Genomic DNA, 17,611 nt, shown 5'->3' on the forward strand with positions numbered 1-17,611 from the left:
ATTGGGAACCCAGAAACCAACCCTGGGACAAGGCTCCATGTACAAAGAGCTGATTCAGGAGGAAAGGAACCCCTGGAGAGAGTGAGGGGGTGGCCAGGAAGGGAGACAGCCAATAGACTATGGGATCCGGTCAGACATGGCTGCAGGTGACTGAAGCTTCATCCTGCTGGGAAACTGGGCGCCAGTGTAAAGCACACACCTCAGATGGATCTCTCAGAACCAGGCAGCTGGGTCTTTTATACACCCCCCTCCCCATCAGTCACTGGGTCAGGGCTGCTCCCAGGGGCCAGCATTCCTTGGCATTTCCAGTCCACTCAGTAAAAGACAAGGGACTCCAGGGGCAAGAGGCAGCCCTCAGGCCATAAGAGACAGATCCAACAGTTCAAAACAATCGTCCTGGAAAGTGGTAAAGGCTGAGGGCTGGCGTAGGGGCTGTGGGTGCTAACCTAACATACCTAGCCTAACCACCGGAGTGTTTCAAACGGGGCTGTCTTGTTCTGTGCATAATGGTCACTCTACCCCAATTAAAATAGTCAGAAGAACAGGACCAAGATGGGTACGATTTTAATGCTTCTGCAATTATTTTTTTTGAACAGAACAGGATGATTGATACCAGGTTTCAAGGCTTTCATGTTTCATAACACTCAGTTGAGGTCTGCATTTTGAATTAGTTTGTAAAATGACATTTACATGATGTAGAATGAAGCAATTGAATTCTTAAAAAGTAATGATAAGTAACACAAAGAACAAAGGCTAGTAAGCATAAATTTTTACTTTGTGGACTTCCTTGTCGTCACACTCTCTCTGTTTGTTGTAGTAATAGAAAGTATTGTCCCTTCTCTGGAGTTTCTTCACGTATCCTGTCTCTGGCCAACGATCTACCTGCATATCAGAAACCAGAATACAAATGCTGTGATGCTGATTTTATTTTTACATAATAATTGACTACCAAAGAGTTAACAGGATAACTCACATCCAAAAATCAAAGCATAAAATTCAATCTAAAAATGCTTGAGCTCTCAAGAGAGTATTATACACCCCTCGAATGCATCCCAAGTTGTATCCATATACTGCAAAACAGTTCATTTGGTGCTTCTCTCTAGATCCCAATTTCTAGATTTAAATTTTTACTCAGTTGCCGAGATAGAGGAAACATTCAAAACACTCTAAACTTTATTTTTTCTCACATTTACAAACCATTTCAAACATTACTACTTCCTAACTTCTGAAAGTAATGCCTTAGATGGAAGTTAGGCTCAGGCCTCACTCTGAAAGCACTTGGGTGCTGAGCATTGACACCACAGCAGTAACAAATGGAAGCACCTAGATTCAAGATACCTAAAGGTGCATATGCAAGTCCATATCACAAGTTCATTTTGAAACCAAATTTTACAAAAGATTTTTATTTTTTAATAAATTGCTACACTCAACATGGGGGCCAAACTTACCAAGATCAAGAGTTGCATGATCCACCAACTGAGCCAGCCAGGCACCCCTTGAAATTGACTTTTTAATAGAAATTCGAGGTCATGAATTTTTAAAAAATATTTTATTTATTCATTCATGACAGAGAGAGGGAGAGAGGCAGAGACACAGGCAGAGGGAGAAGCAGGCTCCATGCAGGGAGCCCAATGTGGGACTCAATCCCCGGTCCCCAGGATCATGCCCTGGGCCAAAGGCGGCGCTAAACCGCTGAGCCACCTGGCTGCCCTGCTATTCTTTCTCATACGTTATATTGCTTACTTTAAATTTGGCTTGACCTAGTTTGAACATTTTTCTTTCCTTCCTCTCCAAATTCATGTTCTGTTTTCTTGTTCAGTTCAATATGTTTCTTCTGGATTCTGTGAGATCTACTCTATCATTGTCAAAACCTGATTATTCAGGTATCATGGTCTAGATAATTGAATGCTCTTCACCACTATCTCTATGGGCAGCTTGTCATTTCTCATATGCACCACCCATAAATCACAACTTTCCACTGGAATAGGAATACATCATGAATACAAAGGAATGCATGTTTTTTTTTTTTCTTACAGCACATTTTCATTTTCTTATGTTCTCTTGTTTATTTAAGAATTAGTGAATGGGCAGCCCGGGTGGCTCAGTGGTTTAGCACTGCCTTCAGCCCAGGGTGTGATCCTGGAGACCCCGGATAGAGTCCCACGTTGGGCTCCCTGCATGGAGCCTGCTTCTTCCTCTGCCAGTGTCCTGCCTCTCTCTCTCTCTCTCTGTGTCTCTCATGAATAAATAAATAAAATCTTAAAAAATAAATAATTAGTGAAAATAGGTAGCAGCATATCTGATAAACCTTGGAGGGCTGACATATACAGTGTAGAAAACAATCAATGCTTCCTATCATATAGGTCAAGCTTGCCTTTCATAGCTTCCATTGCCCGCAGTAGAGAAAGAAGGGTGTTCTTAAGACACCATTATAACTCTCTTCCTCTTGGGGCCAAGAGCAGGCTCTCATTTAGTAGAGTCCTAAAAAAGCATCTCATTCAGTGAAGAAATAGATACTGTATATGTGATGAGTCTCCAAGCATCTGTATTGGTTCTGTGCTCATCAACCCCTATTCATTTTATTTTATTTTATTTTTTAAAGGTTTTATGTATGTATTCATGAGAGACACACACAGAGAGAGGCAGAGACATAGGCAGAGGGAGAAGCAGGCTCCATGAAGGGAGCCCAATGTGGGACTCAATCTCAGGACTCCAGGATCATGCCCTGAGCCAAAAGCAGATGCTCAACCACTGAGCCACCCAGGCATCCCAACCCCTACTCATTTTAAATAACCTTTGTATTTTATAATTTTTCTTCTTGTCCTCTCACTTGATGACTCCCATTAAAATGAGGAAAGCTCCATTCCTTTAACTAGAACAGAGTGGAGTGGTAAAGTCCTCAAGACCAGTTAGGGAGGACAAGCTTACATGTCCCAAAAGGAAAGAGAACTTAGCTCTAACCCTTCATACCTCTGTACACTGGTAGACCCACTGATCAAGGTAAGCCTTCAGTTACTATCCTGGCCAATCTTTAAGGACCTCTGCAAATGTCTCCGGGGGCATGAAGCCACTCTGGAGGATTGTCCCTCAAAGAAAGCAATTTTGTCTTCTTCTAAATTCCTGGGCTTCCTTTTTAAAGGCACACATATTTTGACTTGTATAAGGTTTTACTGTTTGTGTCATTAATCTTCTACTTCAAGATATTAAGAATAATAAAAGCTATCATTCATTAAACACTTATCCTTCATTCACTCAATAAATTATTAAGCGCTGCAATGTTAGGCACTTGAAATACATGATTTCGTTTAATTCCTGTAACTGTTTTCTAAAACAGATATTGCCATCACCATTCTACTGTTGAGCTCAGCCACGTTAAGAACCTTGTCGAGGATTGCTCAACTAATGCAGATCCTGGCTAGATTCCAAATCTGGTTCTCTTCTTGCTGGCCCACTCAATTTCTTGAGGCCAGGTCCTCACTTATATTTTTATCTCCTAATGCACTTGGCACAGAAATTTGCACATGGTAGTGACGGAGTTGAGGGCATGCTGCCCCAGAATATGCCACTTTGCATACTGATGGTTTAAAGTTACTTGAGAAACCAGTGCATGAAGGACTCTGATCCTTCCTCTGAAAGCAGAAAATAAATCTCCCATGTGAAAGGCACCTTTTCATATCTGTAGGTAGACAGACATCTGTATCACCAGGGACAGAGAATTCAGGACCAAGAGGGGTGTGTAAATAAATTCTACTTATCTCCCTACTAATTAATACTCAAGCCTAAATTACTTTGTTAGTTCTTCACACATTTATCATTTCTTTTCTAAAAGGTATATAAATGGCTTACTTTGGTCACTTCTTGGGTCTTATATCTTTGGGGGCCCCATATTCATGAAATTAGGTGAAAATTGTTATCTGTCTTGGGTCAATTTAATTATTAGACTAGCCAAAAGAACAGAGAGAATCCAGGGGGAAATTTTCTCCTTCCTGACAATTTATACCCAATTAGTATAAACTGAAGTGAAATGCAAGACCTTTTCAAAATTGCCAAGTCATACAGTGAATAGGCTTGCTCTTCCCTACATCACACACCCCTCCCACTTTGTGAGGCTTCCCCTTCAAGGACGTTCTTTGTGTTCTCTTAAATCTAATTTTATCTCAATCACATTATTGGGCCTGGGGTGTAATGCATAACCAAAGTCAGGAGTTGCTCTCTAATAGTTTTCTGTCACTTACAATCTCCATAATAAACAGAATATAACCCCTTTATAATGTTATTTTTTAAAAAAGAAGAAACTGGGGATCCCTGGGTGGCGCAGCGGTTTGGCGCCTGCCTTTGGCCCAGGGCGCGATCCTGGAGACCCCGGATCGAATCCCACATCGGGCTCCCGGTGCATGGAGCCTGCTTCTCCCTCTGCCTATGTCTCTGCCTCTCTTTCTCTCTCTGTGACTATCATAAATAAATAAAAATTAAAAAAAATTTAAAAAAGAAGAAACTGGAAAGACATAGTAGTTATACAACAAACTGAATATCTGTTAATAGAATTACCTAAGGGAAAAAGACTCTGCTTTTGTGGTTACCATCAAAGATTTATCTGGCAGAGCATGGTTGTTCAGTAAAAGCTAGAAAGTTCTTAATGTTTCCATGCTAAAGGACCACCTCTCCCTCCATTCTACCTGAAAACCACTCCTGTGGGCCTGTCTCCTCATCAATAAAGGGAGAGAATTGGAGTAGAGCTTCCTTTTAGTTATTTTCTGGCTCTTTGTTTGAGTTTGGTACTTTTGACTGAATATTTTGAGTTCAGGTTTTTAGAGATATCTTACCATAGAAACTTGTTTCACTTGTTTATATTCAATTTCATCCCGATATCCTGCTTGCTGAAATCTGTACAGATTTTCTATCTCTTCTGACCATTTTTTGGCACGACTTATTGATTTTGGTTTCACGTCAGAACTAGCCATGGCTACAGAAGTCTTATTGCCAATTATTTCTGAAAGATGTTAAAACAACATTAAAAATAGCATAGTAGTGACAATTTTGAAAGTCCCTTTAAAAATGAACACAAGTGGATTTTTTAAAAATGAGAGTTGATAATCCCATTAGGTATATTAAAATTTAAACATTCAATTCCAAGATTGAGAAGGATTCAAGCTCTATGTTGAAAATAAAATAAACCCTGAAAGATGCATAGGGAACTGTTTATTTCTTAATCAAATAAAATTGCATTCAAAGCGTGATCTCCTAATTCTGGTGTTCTAGGCAATAGTTTACACATTTTTGAAGTCACACGCTTATTTTTAACTACTCAGTAGACTGTCAAAATATCTCACCACCATTCCATTTGATTATATTCAAAACTGCATCCCCCACTTATTTTTTTTCCTAAAAAGGGAATGTAAGATCAGTCTTCTCACTGTCTTCTTATTCTTCTTGTTGAGGAGCAATGGTTTCCTCTTTTTCCATATCTGAACTACTTGGAGGTATCCAATCACTGTGGTCCATTCACTCAGGTGGTCACTGTGACCCTGCTCCTGTGACAGCCCAATGTGAAAAGATAGACGAACACAAAGTCCATGAAAGCTGTATGACTGTCTGATACTGGGATCATTTTATTTATTTATTTATTTATTTATTTATTTATTTATTTATTTATTTTTAAGATTTTATTTATTTATTAATGATAGGCACAGAGAGAGAGAGAGAGACAGAGAGAGAGAGGCAGAGACACAGGTAGAGGGAGAAGCAGGCTCCATGCAGGGAGCCCGATGTGGGACTCGATCCCAGGACCCCGGGATCACAACCTGAGCCAAAGGCAGGCACTAAACTGCTGAGCCACCCAGGGATCCCCAGGATCATTGATTTTAAAACAATGTAAGCAGTCACCAGTAGCTTTTGAAGTTCAAAGATTCAACTCTTTGTACATGTACATGTAATTTGTCTGTTCACCAAACTTCTAGAGTCAGTTTTTCAAAGACCTATCTTGCAGTTGTTTTCTCAGTCATCTTATTTTGTTACTGAAATGTATCAGTTAACTGAAATAAAGTGCCCAGAATTTTTACCATGATTCCTTGAATCTATTCTTCTCTTAAAGTATGTTTCTATTGGCTGAAATACATTAGATTAGACCTCATAAAGTAGGTCCTATAAATGAATTCTTATTTATTGAATTTTTTTTTATCACAACCACAAATTCTTATTATAGTAGTCTCTCCTTACTTGTGGTCTCACTTTCTGTGGTCAACCACAGTCTGGAAGCAGATGGATCCTCATTCTGACCTAGTGTCAGAAAGTCCGTGGTGGCCTAACGCTACATCCTAATGCCTATGTCATTCACCTCACTTCATCTCATCAGACAAGCATTTTATCTTACATTATCACAGAAAGGTGAGTACAGGAATACATATTTTGACAGGCCACATTCGCATAAATTTTTCAAACATGTTGTTATAATTGTTCTATTTTATTATTGTTTACCTCTTACTGTGCCTAATTTATAAGTTAAACTTTATCATAGACATGTATGTTTAGGAAAAAACATAGGATATATAGGGTCTGTTACTATCCGCAGTTTCAGGCATCAACTGGGGAGTCTTGGAATGTATCTTCCATGGATAAGGGGAGGACTAGTATGTATTGAAAAGACCAGGAAATACATTAAAGTACAAAAAAAGGAAAAGTTGAAATAATCCTCACATCAATTAGAAGTATCTGTCCTTAACATTGGGTGAACATCATCTTGAACGTAAGATGAGTTAGAAGGACAGACTTTAAAAGTTTTATAAAATGGAGTCTTATAATAAATGCTTTCACAAGTATAACAAATTTAGCTCAGCCTGGATTTAACAGGGTAGGGAGTGGAGGGGGAGAGTAGGAAATGGAAATAAAATTGATGGAATTGCTGAATTTCAGATAAATATTTCTTTAGTGTGAAAGATGTGGCCTAAAATTTCCCTCATGGTTAATAAAAATAGATTGATGGAGACTGTTAGGAGGTTAAGAGCCATTTGTTTGAACTTTATGTATCTATCAGTCACACACAAGTACCAACTGGCTCTTCTATGAAAAATAAGGGAACTGGTCCTGTGCTTCCTCCTACCTCCTGTAGATTTTTGTCACATTCTGACTTAACATTCAATATTGCATTTACATTCCCTCCTGAAACCAAAATTCTCACAGTTGTTTGGGCTTAGCTCCAGATTTAAATGAAATAAAATGAAGTCATTTGAGTTACACAGTTCACTCTGATAAAAGTAGCAACTATCCAAATGGATGTATCATTAGTATTGTTTGCATTTTTTCCATCCTGCATAACAATATATATATTGACTAGACCAAAGAAAATTAAGCTATTGTTAATAGTTGACTTTTAAAAACTTTTGATCCTTATTAATTTAGGTTTAGGCTCATGTTGTATTTTACTTTATTACTTTTTAAGATTTTATTTATTTGAGAGAGACAGACAGAGATAGTGAGAGAGCATGAGCAGGGAAGAGAAAGAGAAGCAGGCTCCCCGCGGAACAGGGAGCCCAACTCAGGGATGGATTCTAGAACCCTGGGATCACAACCTGAGCTGAAGGCAGATGCTCAACTGACAGAGCCACCCAGGCAGGCACTCCCCTCATGTTGTAGTTTAAGGCAACATGTTGTCATGTTATTGTGTGAATGTGTGTAAATTTTGGAATACCCGACAAAACAATAAGTGAGTCATAATTCACCAAAACCCTTACCCTTCGTTTCCATTCATTTTAATGCTTTGTTGCTACACACTAAATAGAACCACCAGGGAGTTGGACACACATAGTACAGCCTGACAGGCCATTAACATCCATAACTATATATAAAACCTATTTTTTCGCAGAAAAATGACACTAAGAAACATGAAAGGAAAAAAAGGTGGGAATTCACTGTATAAAGGTACTTTCAGAATCATAGCCATGTTTGCTATGAGAATTTAGTGGCTGTATTATATTGCTTTTACAGATGAAGCACATTTCCTCAAAGCAGTGGCACAGTCATACTTTTTGTTTTACCCAAACCATTTTTGCTTTAGGCTTGGCTTTTTTATACATAAAATACTTTTATATACTCATATTCATTCAAAAAATATTTTCCTGAATGTCATCCGTGTTACCTCTTGCCAGTTTCAAACAAAACAATCATGTCAACTATAAATTAAAAATGCTTTCATGGTGCCTGGGTGGCTCAGTCATTTAAGCATCTGCCTTAGGCTCAGGTCATGATGTGGGGTGGGGGGGGGTCCTGGGATTGAGCAGCCCCTTCTACTGGATTCTTTGCTCAGCAAGGAGCCTGCTCCTCCTCCTTCCTCTGCCTGCCTCTCCCCTTGTTTGGGCTCTTTCTCTCTCAAATAAATAAAATCTTTTTTAAAATTAAAAACAAAACAAAAGAAACAAACAAAAAACCCGGCTTCAACAAGGGCACCTGGGTGGCTCAGTTGGTTGTGTCTGCCTTCTGCTCAGATCATGATCTCCTGGGTCCTGGGATCCTGCCCTATACGGGGGGTCCCTGCTTAGTTAGCAAGAAGTCTGCTTCGCCCTCTCCCTTTGCCCCTTCCCCTGCTTTTGCTCTGTCTCTCTCAAATAAATAAATAACATCTTAAATTTTTTTTTCTAAATGCTTTCAACAGAAAAGTTCTACAGAAGAGTAGAACTACTGGAGGAAAAAAAAACATTTTTTTCTTAGTAGAAATACATATCTCCTATACATATTAGGCATTTCAAAACTTTGTTGTTCCACAATAGCTAAAGGGAACATAAATGGGAATACCATAAATGGGAACACCATAATAGGAGCCCCTGTGGTTACTGTAACTATTCTATGTAGTGGTGATGTAAATCCCACCACCCTTTATGTCTCTCTTACTGATTTACTTTTTACTTCCTGAAAATAAAATGAAACTAAAATTGAGAAAGATCAACTTAATTTCTTGATTAAATATTTCAGTAATTCTGGGAGATTCAGGGCCAATATTAATTGCGCTGGTAACATTCAGCACTTTGAAATTTAGTGCTTTACTTAGAGTAGTGGCAAAAGATAATTACTCTAAAAATATGTCTTTGTGGTCCATGGTTGAGGTGTGCAAATCCGCATCTGTGCAGTGTAAAGCCACTCCACGCTCTCTCCAGTCTCTCAAACCTTTCTTCTCCAGAAATCCCCGATTTTGCACGTGAGGTAAAAGCTGCCATAGAAGGCTGAGAAAAGCAAAATGCTGGAGGAAGCATTTTGAAAACTGGGGGTCATAGGACTAGTCTCCAGGAGAACTCTGAAAGGAGACCCTCGGAATACCTCAAGCCGCAGGGCGCACGGCTCGGCCTGGAAGCTACCAGAAAATCGGAGTCTGAAACTCAAGGAGTAGCAAACACAGGCCACGGCTAAGCCACACACACACAAAAAAACATAGGCAAGTAACACCAATCTCAGAAATCATAAAGGCTCACCGGAGCGGAAGGGGCGGAGCCGAGGCTTCCGGGGCGGGGCCCGGGCGGGCGCAGGGGAGGGGGGCGGGCCGCTCGCGCCCCTCGGGGAGTGCCCACCCCCCCTCCCCCGCTCTCCCTGGGTCCTGCTCTCCGTTGTTACCCTCGTTGGCCGACCTGGAGAGGCCGAGGCACCCCGCCCGGGAGCTCGCAGAAGAGCGCGGCGGTGCTCGGGCAGCGAGAGGCCAACTGCCGCGCCGCGGCGACTCTCGCGTCTCCTAGCAACGCGTGACGCCCGGCCCCGGCCCCGGCCCCGCCCCCTGCGAGCGGGCCCTTGTGCGCAGGTGCGAGGGTGGGCGGGGCGGCGAGCCCAGTGTGGAGCCTCGCGGGGCGCTGAGCCCTAGGCTGGGGTAGCGAGCAGAGTGTGTGATTTGGTTCCCCGGGACCAAGCGGAATTCCGTTGGTGATTTTGGTTCCTGATAGATACCTCCTGTCTGTCCCACCTCACTTCTCATTTTGTTGAAATGAAATGGACAAACCATGGGGCGGAGTTTAGAGCCTGACAATTAGTAAACCTACAGTAAACAACATCCCTAGCTTACAGGATTTTTCTCTATCATTACGTTTACGCGTGTATTTAAAATACTTACATTTAGGGGATCCCTGGGTGGCTCAGCGGTTTAGCGTTGCCTTCAGCCCGGGGCGCGATCCTGGAGCCCCGGGATCGAGTCCCACGTCGGGCTCCCTGTATGGGGCCTGCTTCTCCCTCTGCCTGTGTCTCTGCCTCTCTCTCTCATGAATAAATAAATAAATAAAGTCTTTAAAAATATGTAATTCAGATTGTGTCACTTCTCTGCTCACAGTCTTGCAAGGGCTCCCTATCTTACAGAATAAAAACTAACAAAACCCTCCCTGAGTTGCATACAATCCCGCTTCCCTTGCTCTGGAGCCCTGGATCACGCCACTCCTGGTTATTCCTGGCCCAGCTTCCACATTGAGGCCTGGGTTAGAGATTGTTCCCTCTGCCTGCCACGGTCTTGCTCCCTCCATTCCCATGACCCCCGGGGCTGACTTCCTCATCTTGGTCTTTGTTAATGTCTCAATTGCCCGGCTCCATCCCACTAGCTCACTCCTCCCACCATGCTCTCTATCCCCCTTCTTACCTTCTAGTGTTTCTTTTGTCCCACAGCACTTATCACCACCTATTATACTGTTTAAATCGCTTATTTCTTAATTTTATTATTTATCTTCTGCGAGAATGTAATTTCCGTAAAGACAGTGATCTTGTTAACCAAATTTCTAGAATAGTACCTTGCGCACAGTAGGCACGAAAGCAATATGTTTCGATGACTATCTTTCGCCACCAAGGCCACTACGATGCTGGGGCCATCATGTCTAAAACATGACCTTGGATTTGGATCTGTTTTCTATCTAGTTGTCACATGACTTTGTACAAGCTACTGAACCTCAGTTTCCTTAACTGTAAAGTGAAGACAAAAAGTGTACCTATCTGATGGGGGTAGTTGTGAGGATGAAATAACAAATATAAAGCATTTAGGGCAGTACCTAGCACTATATAAATGAGACATGATTTCCACTAGAATGTACACTCCATTGCCACATAGGTTTTTCTCTGCTTACTTGTTGCTGTATCATTAATGTCTAGAATTGTGTGTGGCACATAGTAGATGGTCAGGGACTGTTGAGTGAATAAAGGAACACGCATTATCACATTTTGGGGAATATTGGGGCAGCTTCCTATCTAGATGTGCTGCCCCAGGCTACCTGAGTGCTCTTTCAAACTTAAATCCAGTGGCTTGCAAACTTAAGCATCAATCAGAGTGTCCTGGAGAGTGTGTTAAAACAGGGGACTGCTGGACAGTTCTGATTCAGTAGGTCTGGGCTGCGGTAGGGATTTTGCATTTATAACAGGGTCCCAAATACTGTTGGTGATGCTTTTCCAGGGCCCACACTTTGAGAAACACTGTTCTGATCTCACCTGTCACTGTCTTATTTCAAACCACCCAGCTTCTTGCTGTCACTCTGGTTAAAGTGTAAACTATTGGGTTGGTGAATAAGCCATCATGGTCTGGTCCCTTAGCTGGGTTAGCCTTGACTTCCCCTATTAAGTCCCTATTATTTCATCCCTTTTGACTTTGGCTAAAAGGAGCTCTTTGCAGGGTGCAGACTGAAAAAAGAGCTCATTCCAGGGACTTCAGCCGTTCCTGGGCCTGGAAGTTGAACTCAAATTCACCTTCTCTGCTATGTTTTGCCAATGGCCCCTTTCTCCTTGCAGAAGTGAGCTCTTCTGTTTGGTCTCTGCAATGCATTCTGAGCCCTGTGAAACTTCCTGCATTTATTTATTTCCCTGAGCTCCTACTTCTGCCAGATTGTAAGGTCTTGTGCCAAGGCTGATTCCTTTATGTACTTCATGGTTCTAGCACGATGCCTGGCACTTAGTGGATGCCCAGGAACTAATAATAAAAGCTAATATTTATTGAACACTTGCCATTTTCCAGGACTTTGGGTTGGCTTTAGTTTTCTTAGTTGTATAATACCATTTTTTCATCAGTCAGAGGGTTGAGGGTAGGAGGTATGAAGAAGAGATATTGGTGTTGGAGAGGTGTATGAAACTAATTGCAAAATAAACACTATGATTTTTCAAAGCCACCTTCTGTTATGGGAGTTAGCCATACAGTGTCTTCTTCACTCTTCCAGAGAAGGGATATCCTTGCCAATCTTGTTCACTTTGTCCACACTCTCCCATACACTCTCCAAGCATTTTGAAAACAAACCCATTGAGCTATAATTGAAATATAATAACTAGCACATATTTAACAGCCTATAATTTGATAAGTTTTGACATGTGCATACACCTGTGAAATCATCACCACAATCAAGATAATGAACTTGTTTCCTGGGTCCCCAACCAACTACTGATTTGCTTTTGTCACCTTAGACCAGTTCACACCTTCCATAATTTTATATAAGCGGAATCATACAATATGATCTCAGACTTCCAGCTTCCAGAACTATGAGACAACTAAATTTCTGTTGTATAAGTCACCCAGTCTTGTTACAGCAGCCCTAGCACACAGATACATACTTCAGAAAACATATATTATCTCATCATATACTTTCTAGTAGATACTTTATGTCCTTTATTCTAAAGGAATATAATACAGTAAATTTGTAACACATGTTTATTTAGATTGACAACAGTTTATGAGTGAAGAAAAAAATATATAGTTATTTCCCAACAGACTTATACCTACCTCAAGAACGAATTTTTTGGTATTTAGCATACACTTGGTAGTGGTTTGCAGTCCTGTGAGACAGAATATATCAGGGACTTAGAAGTCTGAAGAGCTTGGGGTTGCGGAAAGATTCCCAAATGCAGGATGAGGAAACAGCATAGTTGCTGTTGTTGGTTATATTTCAGTTTTCTTTACTAGCAGCCACAGGAGGAATTCTCTTGGGATTCAGTATCCAGAAAATTTGACTTCTGAAAAACCTGTTTTATTTGTGTCTTGAGGATGCATAAGGCTAGTAAGTCAATGTGGCTTCCTCTAGAAGAGCCAAATAATTGGCTCATGTGTTCCAACAATGTGTGTCTGTCTGTGGGCTATGCCTACCCAGCTTCACTATTTCCTGACCTATCTTTCCCCCTTTATCTTATTTCCCTTTACTCTTTCATACTGTATCCATTGTGGAAGGAAGAGAGGATAAATAAGTGGGTAGATAAGCATATGAATATTACCTTTATCTGCCTTGTCAGGAGTTCAAAATCCTGTCAGAGGTTGACTCACCAGATTCTCCAGATCCCAGGGGATCTGCAGAATTTGTTGTTGATATAGACAGCTTAGCCCTCCTTTATTCTAAGACAAACCATCTTATACCAAATCAAAGGTGTTGGCAATCTGTTGTCTTCAAACGGATTGAAAATATACCTGAAGGTACATCTTGGTCATGTATGTAACCACTGCAGGGCTTATTACAGTGTTATGCACAATGCAAGAACTCAAGAGTGTTTGAGTTATTTCTGATTATTAATATTGTGGTGTTTAAGGAGAATTATTGGGAAGAGGTCCAATAAATACCACTTGGTGAATCTTAATACTTTAACAAACCTTTTCATAAAGTTACTTTGGTGGTTAAAAAACCCCAGCCCTTGGGCCAGGTGGCTGGCTGAGTCAGTGGAGCATGTGATGCTTGATCTCTGGGTTGTGAGTTCAATACCAATGTTGGGCGTGGAGTCTGCTTAAGAGAAAAAAAAAAAAAATCCTCCACCTTTCCCCTAAAACGCTTTTTGCTTTTCACTTACCACTTTCTTTTTCTTTTATCCATCCTTCCAAACTTCCACAAATATAGTTCAAATATAGTTCCACAAATATAGTTCCCCTCATACAATCCTCTTGGTTACCCCCTAAGGTAGAAACCGGGAAGAGGAGGGGAGAAGGGAAACTGAGCTCGGCTTTCAGGCTCTCAGTTGACAAGCAGGAGGTGCAAGCGAAGGTTCGCATCGCCCTTCCTGGCGTCCTGGGGTGGAGCACCTGCTGCAGGTGTTCCGTGTCCCTTCGCCACGCGGCTCCTGCACAGAAACGGGCACTGCGCACCGGACGCCCCCCGCGGTTTCCAGGCGAGGCGTCGGGCAGGAGTCACGCCCGCCGCCCCCGAGGCCCCGCAGCCCCAGAGGCCCCGCAGCCCGCCGCTCGCACCGCCGAGCCACGCGGGTCTCCAGCCGCGGAGTCGCCCGCCCGCCCCTCGGCCCCGCCCTCGGCCCCGCCCTCGGCCCCGCCCTCGGCCCCGCCCCTCGGCCCCGCCCCTCCGCCGCACGGCTCTTCTGATTGGACGTGGCTGCGCCCGGTCGGCCAATGGCGCGGCGGCGGCAGGTTCCCGGAAGTGGCGGCGCGGCGCGGCGCGGCGCGGCGCGGGGCAGACCCGAGCTTCCGCAGGCGGGTGGGGAGCGGGCCGCGGCGGTCGGCCGGCGCTATGAGTTCCTTCAAGGGGCAGATGGCCGAGTACCCGGCCATCTCCATAGACCGCTTCGACAGGGAGAACCTGAAGGCCCGCGCCTACTTCCTGTCCCACTGCCACAAGGGTGAGTGGCCGCGGGGAAGCTGCGGGGGGCGGGGGGGCCGGGGCCCACACTAGCAGGTGCGCGTGTCCCGGCCTGGCTCTGCAGCCTCTTCGTCTGCGCGACGGCGCAGGACTGAACACTTAGGTTCTTCTGGTCGCTCTCCTAGCAGCGCAGCGTCGGGGGGCAGCGGGGAGCGCTCCGCCTCCACGTCTTCGCTTCCCTGTTTCGGGGGCACCTGGGTGGCCCAGTGGTTGGGCGTCTGCCTTTGGCTCAGGCCGTGATCCTGGGGTCCTGGGCGCCTGCTTCTCCCCCTGCCTACGTCTCTGCCCCTCTCTCAGTGCCTCTCATGAAAAAATAAAATGCCTTTAAAACAGGAGAAGAGGGCAGCCCAGGTGGCTCAGTGGTTTAGCGCCGCGGTCGGCCCAGGGCGTGACCCCAGGGTCCCGGGATCGAGTCCCGCGTCCGGCTCCCTGCGTGGAGCCTGCTTCTCCCTCTGCTTGTGTCTCTGCCTCTCTGTCTCCGTCTCTGTCTCTGTCTCTCTCTCTCTCTGTCTCATGAATAAATAAATAAAAATTTAAAAAAAGAAGAAAAAGGGGATCCCTGGGTGGCGCAGCGGTTTGGCGCCTGCCTTTGGCCCAGGGCGCGATCCTGGAGACCGGGGATCGAATCCCACGTCGGGCTCCCGGTGCATGGAGCCTGCTTCTCCCTCTGCCTGTCTCTGCCTCTCTCTCTCTCTCTGTGAATATCATAAATAAATAAAAATTTAAAAAAATAAAAAAAAGAAGAAAAAGACAAGTTTCAGATGCAATTATGCCCTTACCTACCCCCCCCCCCAATATTTATTATCAAGCAAGTGCATGGACACCAATTCAAGCATCCTCTCTGAAAGTTCTATGAAGCGCAAGCTCCCCCTCCTTGTTGATGTTCTGCCCACATCCAGTGTAAAAGTTTTGTTTAAGGCAGGGCAACCAGAAGACTAAGATTTAGCAGCTGCACACAGTTAGGGCTTAAGCCTGAGTGGCTCCCCCTGATGATAAGGGCTGGAGGGTCTCTTAGGACATAGTTTGGGCAGCCCGGGTGGCTCAGCGGTTTAGCGCCACCTTCAGCCCAGGGTATGATCCTGGGGACCCAGGCCTGCTTCTCCCTCTGCCTGCGTCTCCACCTCTCTCTCTCTCTCTCTCTCTCTCTCTCTCTCTCTGTGTGTGTGTCTCGTGAATAAAATCTTTAAAACAAAAAACATTGGGGATCCCTGGTGGCTCAGCGGTTTAGCACCTGCGTGGAGCCTGCTTCTCCCTCTGCCTGTGTCCCTGCCTCTCTCTGTCTCTCTCATGAATAAATAAATAAATAAAATCTTAAAAAAAAAAATTCTAGCCCATCTCCAGAGCCAGAGGAGCCTCATGTTGCAACTCTTGTCCGTGTTTAACCTCTAGGATGCTGAAGTTACTGCTTTTAGGAAGTGCCTCTGCTTTTTTGCTCTGAGCTACAAATTCTCTCTCATTAATGAACAAAGTCTGTACTTCCTCTCGATGTGCTAACTAGCACCGTGAGCCTCTTTGAGAGTCCGTTTTATTCTTCAGAATGTGGTTTTTGTTTTTGTTTTGTTTTTCATTGTGAGTCGAGTCTCCAGCTGGGCAAGGATACCTTTGTTTGACCTTTTGTCTTGAGCCTCAACTCGAAATGTGCTAGCCATCACTGAAGTGTGGCTTAGGGGCTTGCCCTTCGTGTTTAGGAGTAGGGAGTTTGGAGAAAGAATCCGCCTGCAGGAATCTGAAATCATGATCATGAATTTATGCTTAAGCAAGAAACTGACTCCCTATCATTGAGCAATTTGTAACTCTTCCTCTTCTTTCATTACATGTGTGTTCACTCAAGGAAGATGTAAACTTATCAAGGCAAGAACTCAACTGCTTTCAGAAATTTCCCACATTGCTTACTGGGAGTGTTTAACCCTTTTGAGAAACAGATTTCTTTGGATGTGCTGTGGGCTGAATTGTGACCCCCCACCCCCAATCACACTGAAGCTCTAAACTCCCTATGTGACTCTTTTTGGTGATGGGGCTCTTAGGAAGTAATTACACGAGCTTATAAGGGCAAGGTCCTAATTTGTTAGAATTGGTGGCCTTGTAAAAAGAGGAATAGAGATTCCTCTCCACACACACAACCTGAAGAAGGACTGTGTGAGCATGCAGTAAGTGGCTGTCCGCAGGCCAGGAGGAGTCCCACCAGAAGCCAACCCTGGCACCTTGATCTTGGAAGTTAGCTTCCAGAACTGTGAGAAATTTCTGTGGTTTAAGCCGCTCTGTCTACGATATTTTGTTACGTCAGGCTGAACAGACTAATACAGAATATCTGACAAAATCTGTGGACTCTTTTGGTAGAAAAAAAAATTACATAAATGAGATAGAACATCTCATCCCATGGCCCACTCAGTCCTGTTTAGGAACCATCTGGAACCCAGTGCTATGCTCAGGGCAGGCTTTGCTAAGCATCACAGCAAGGCCTGGGAGACAAGAGGGGACCTATGGCTTGAGGTAGCAGCCCAGGGGTGGAGAAGACCCCCTTAGAGGACAATTTACAGTGACTTAATCTGGTCTAGGAAAAGGAAAAAGCCCCTATAAAGGAGATGCTGTGTACAGTCCTCGCAGCACCAGGTAAATTGGCCCAAGTTCTCTTGGCTGGCAGTCAGGGGAGGGGGCTGGGGTGGTCCTGGGCCATCTTGATTACAGCAGCTACAGAGTGCTATCTGCTGATTTAGTTTGGGACTTGAGGCCAAGTCCTGATTGAGCCTCTTTTTGCCATGGCACAAATTCTTTGGAAAGTCCTGCCCTGGGATGCCCCCCATGGGCCCTGAAAGCCTGGACCAGGGGTGGTCTGAGGAGATTGACCCTCTGAGGGGACAGGTGCAGGTCTGGTCAAGGTCTGTGGTGGGGGGTGTGCCTTGTTTTCTCTGGAGTTAAGGATCACCAGAGGGAAGTTGAGGCTGTGTGTGTCCCTGTGTGTCTGTGTGTGTGTGTGTGTGCACGCGCGCGCGCACATGCACGTGTGTGGTGGTGGTGGTGGTAATTAGAATAATTAGGATTGGTTTAATTCAACTCAACTG

General features: G+C 43.9%; 2 protein-coding genes across 7 annotated transcripts in view; one reads left to right on the top strand and one right to left on the bottom strand.

The window, feature by feature from the left end:
• Positions 1-548: 548 nt before the first annotated feature.
• On the bottom strand, positions 549-9,585 carry MEIG1 (meiosis/spermiogenesis associated 1). Of its 2 annotated transcripts, none has more exons than XM_072825702.1 (3): positions 9,456-9,585; positions 4,824-4,990; positions 549-882 (listed from the first exon to the last, which is right to left on the bottom strand). In XM_072825702.1, exons 2-3 carry the CDS (start codon positions 4,959-4,961, stop codon positions 754-756), a joined length of 267 nt encoding a protein of 88 aa, XP_072681803.1. In that variant the 5' UTR covers positions 4,962-4,990; positions 9,456-9,585; the 3' UTR covers positions 549-753. The 2 variants fall into 2 exon arrangements, with proteins under 2 accessions (XP_072681803.1, XP_072681804.1); XM_072825703.1 differs by lacking the exon at positions 9,456-9,585 and adding an exon at positions 5,331-5,487.
• A 4,766-nt stretch (positions 9,586-14,351) lies between these two features.
• DCLRE1C (DNA cross-link repair 1C) overlaps positions 14,352-17,611 on the top strand; it is a 36,173-nt gene continuing 32,913 nt past the window's right edge. Inside the window, exon 1 of one of the 5 annotated variants that reach the window (XM_072825705.1) lies at positions 14,352-14,532. In XM_072825705.1, coding sequence (XP_072681806.1) covers positions 14,424-14,532 — 109 coding nt within the window. In that variant the 5' untranslated portion in view covers positions 14,352-14,423. The remainder of the gene's footprint in view (positions 14,533-17,611) is intronic. The other 4 variants (XM_072825706.1, XM_072825707.1, XM_072825708.1 and 1 more) reach the window with 4 other exon arrangements.

This window comes from Canis lupus, chromosome 5, assembly GCF_048164855.1.
Source record: "Canis lupus baileyi chromosome 5, mCanLup2.hap1, whole genome shotgun sequence".
Lineage (NCBI taxonomy): Eukaryota > Metazoa > Chordata > Mammalia > Carnivora > Canidae > Canis > Canis lupus.

Coding starts and splice junctions, on each gene's coding strand:
- MEIG1 (XM_072825702.1), bottom strand. CDS start 4,961: ATGGCTAGTTCTGACGTGAAACCAAAATCAATAAGTCGTGCCAAAAAA. Junction 883..4,823: donor AAGTGAAACAAGTTTCTATG/GTAAGATATCTC, acceptor TCTGATATGCAG/GTAGATCGTTGGCCAGAGAC.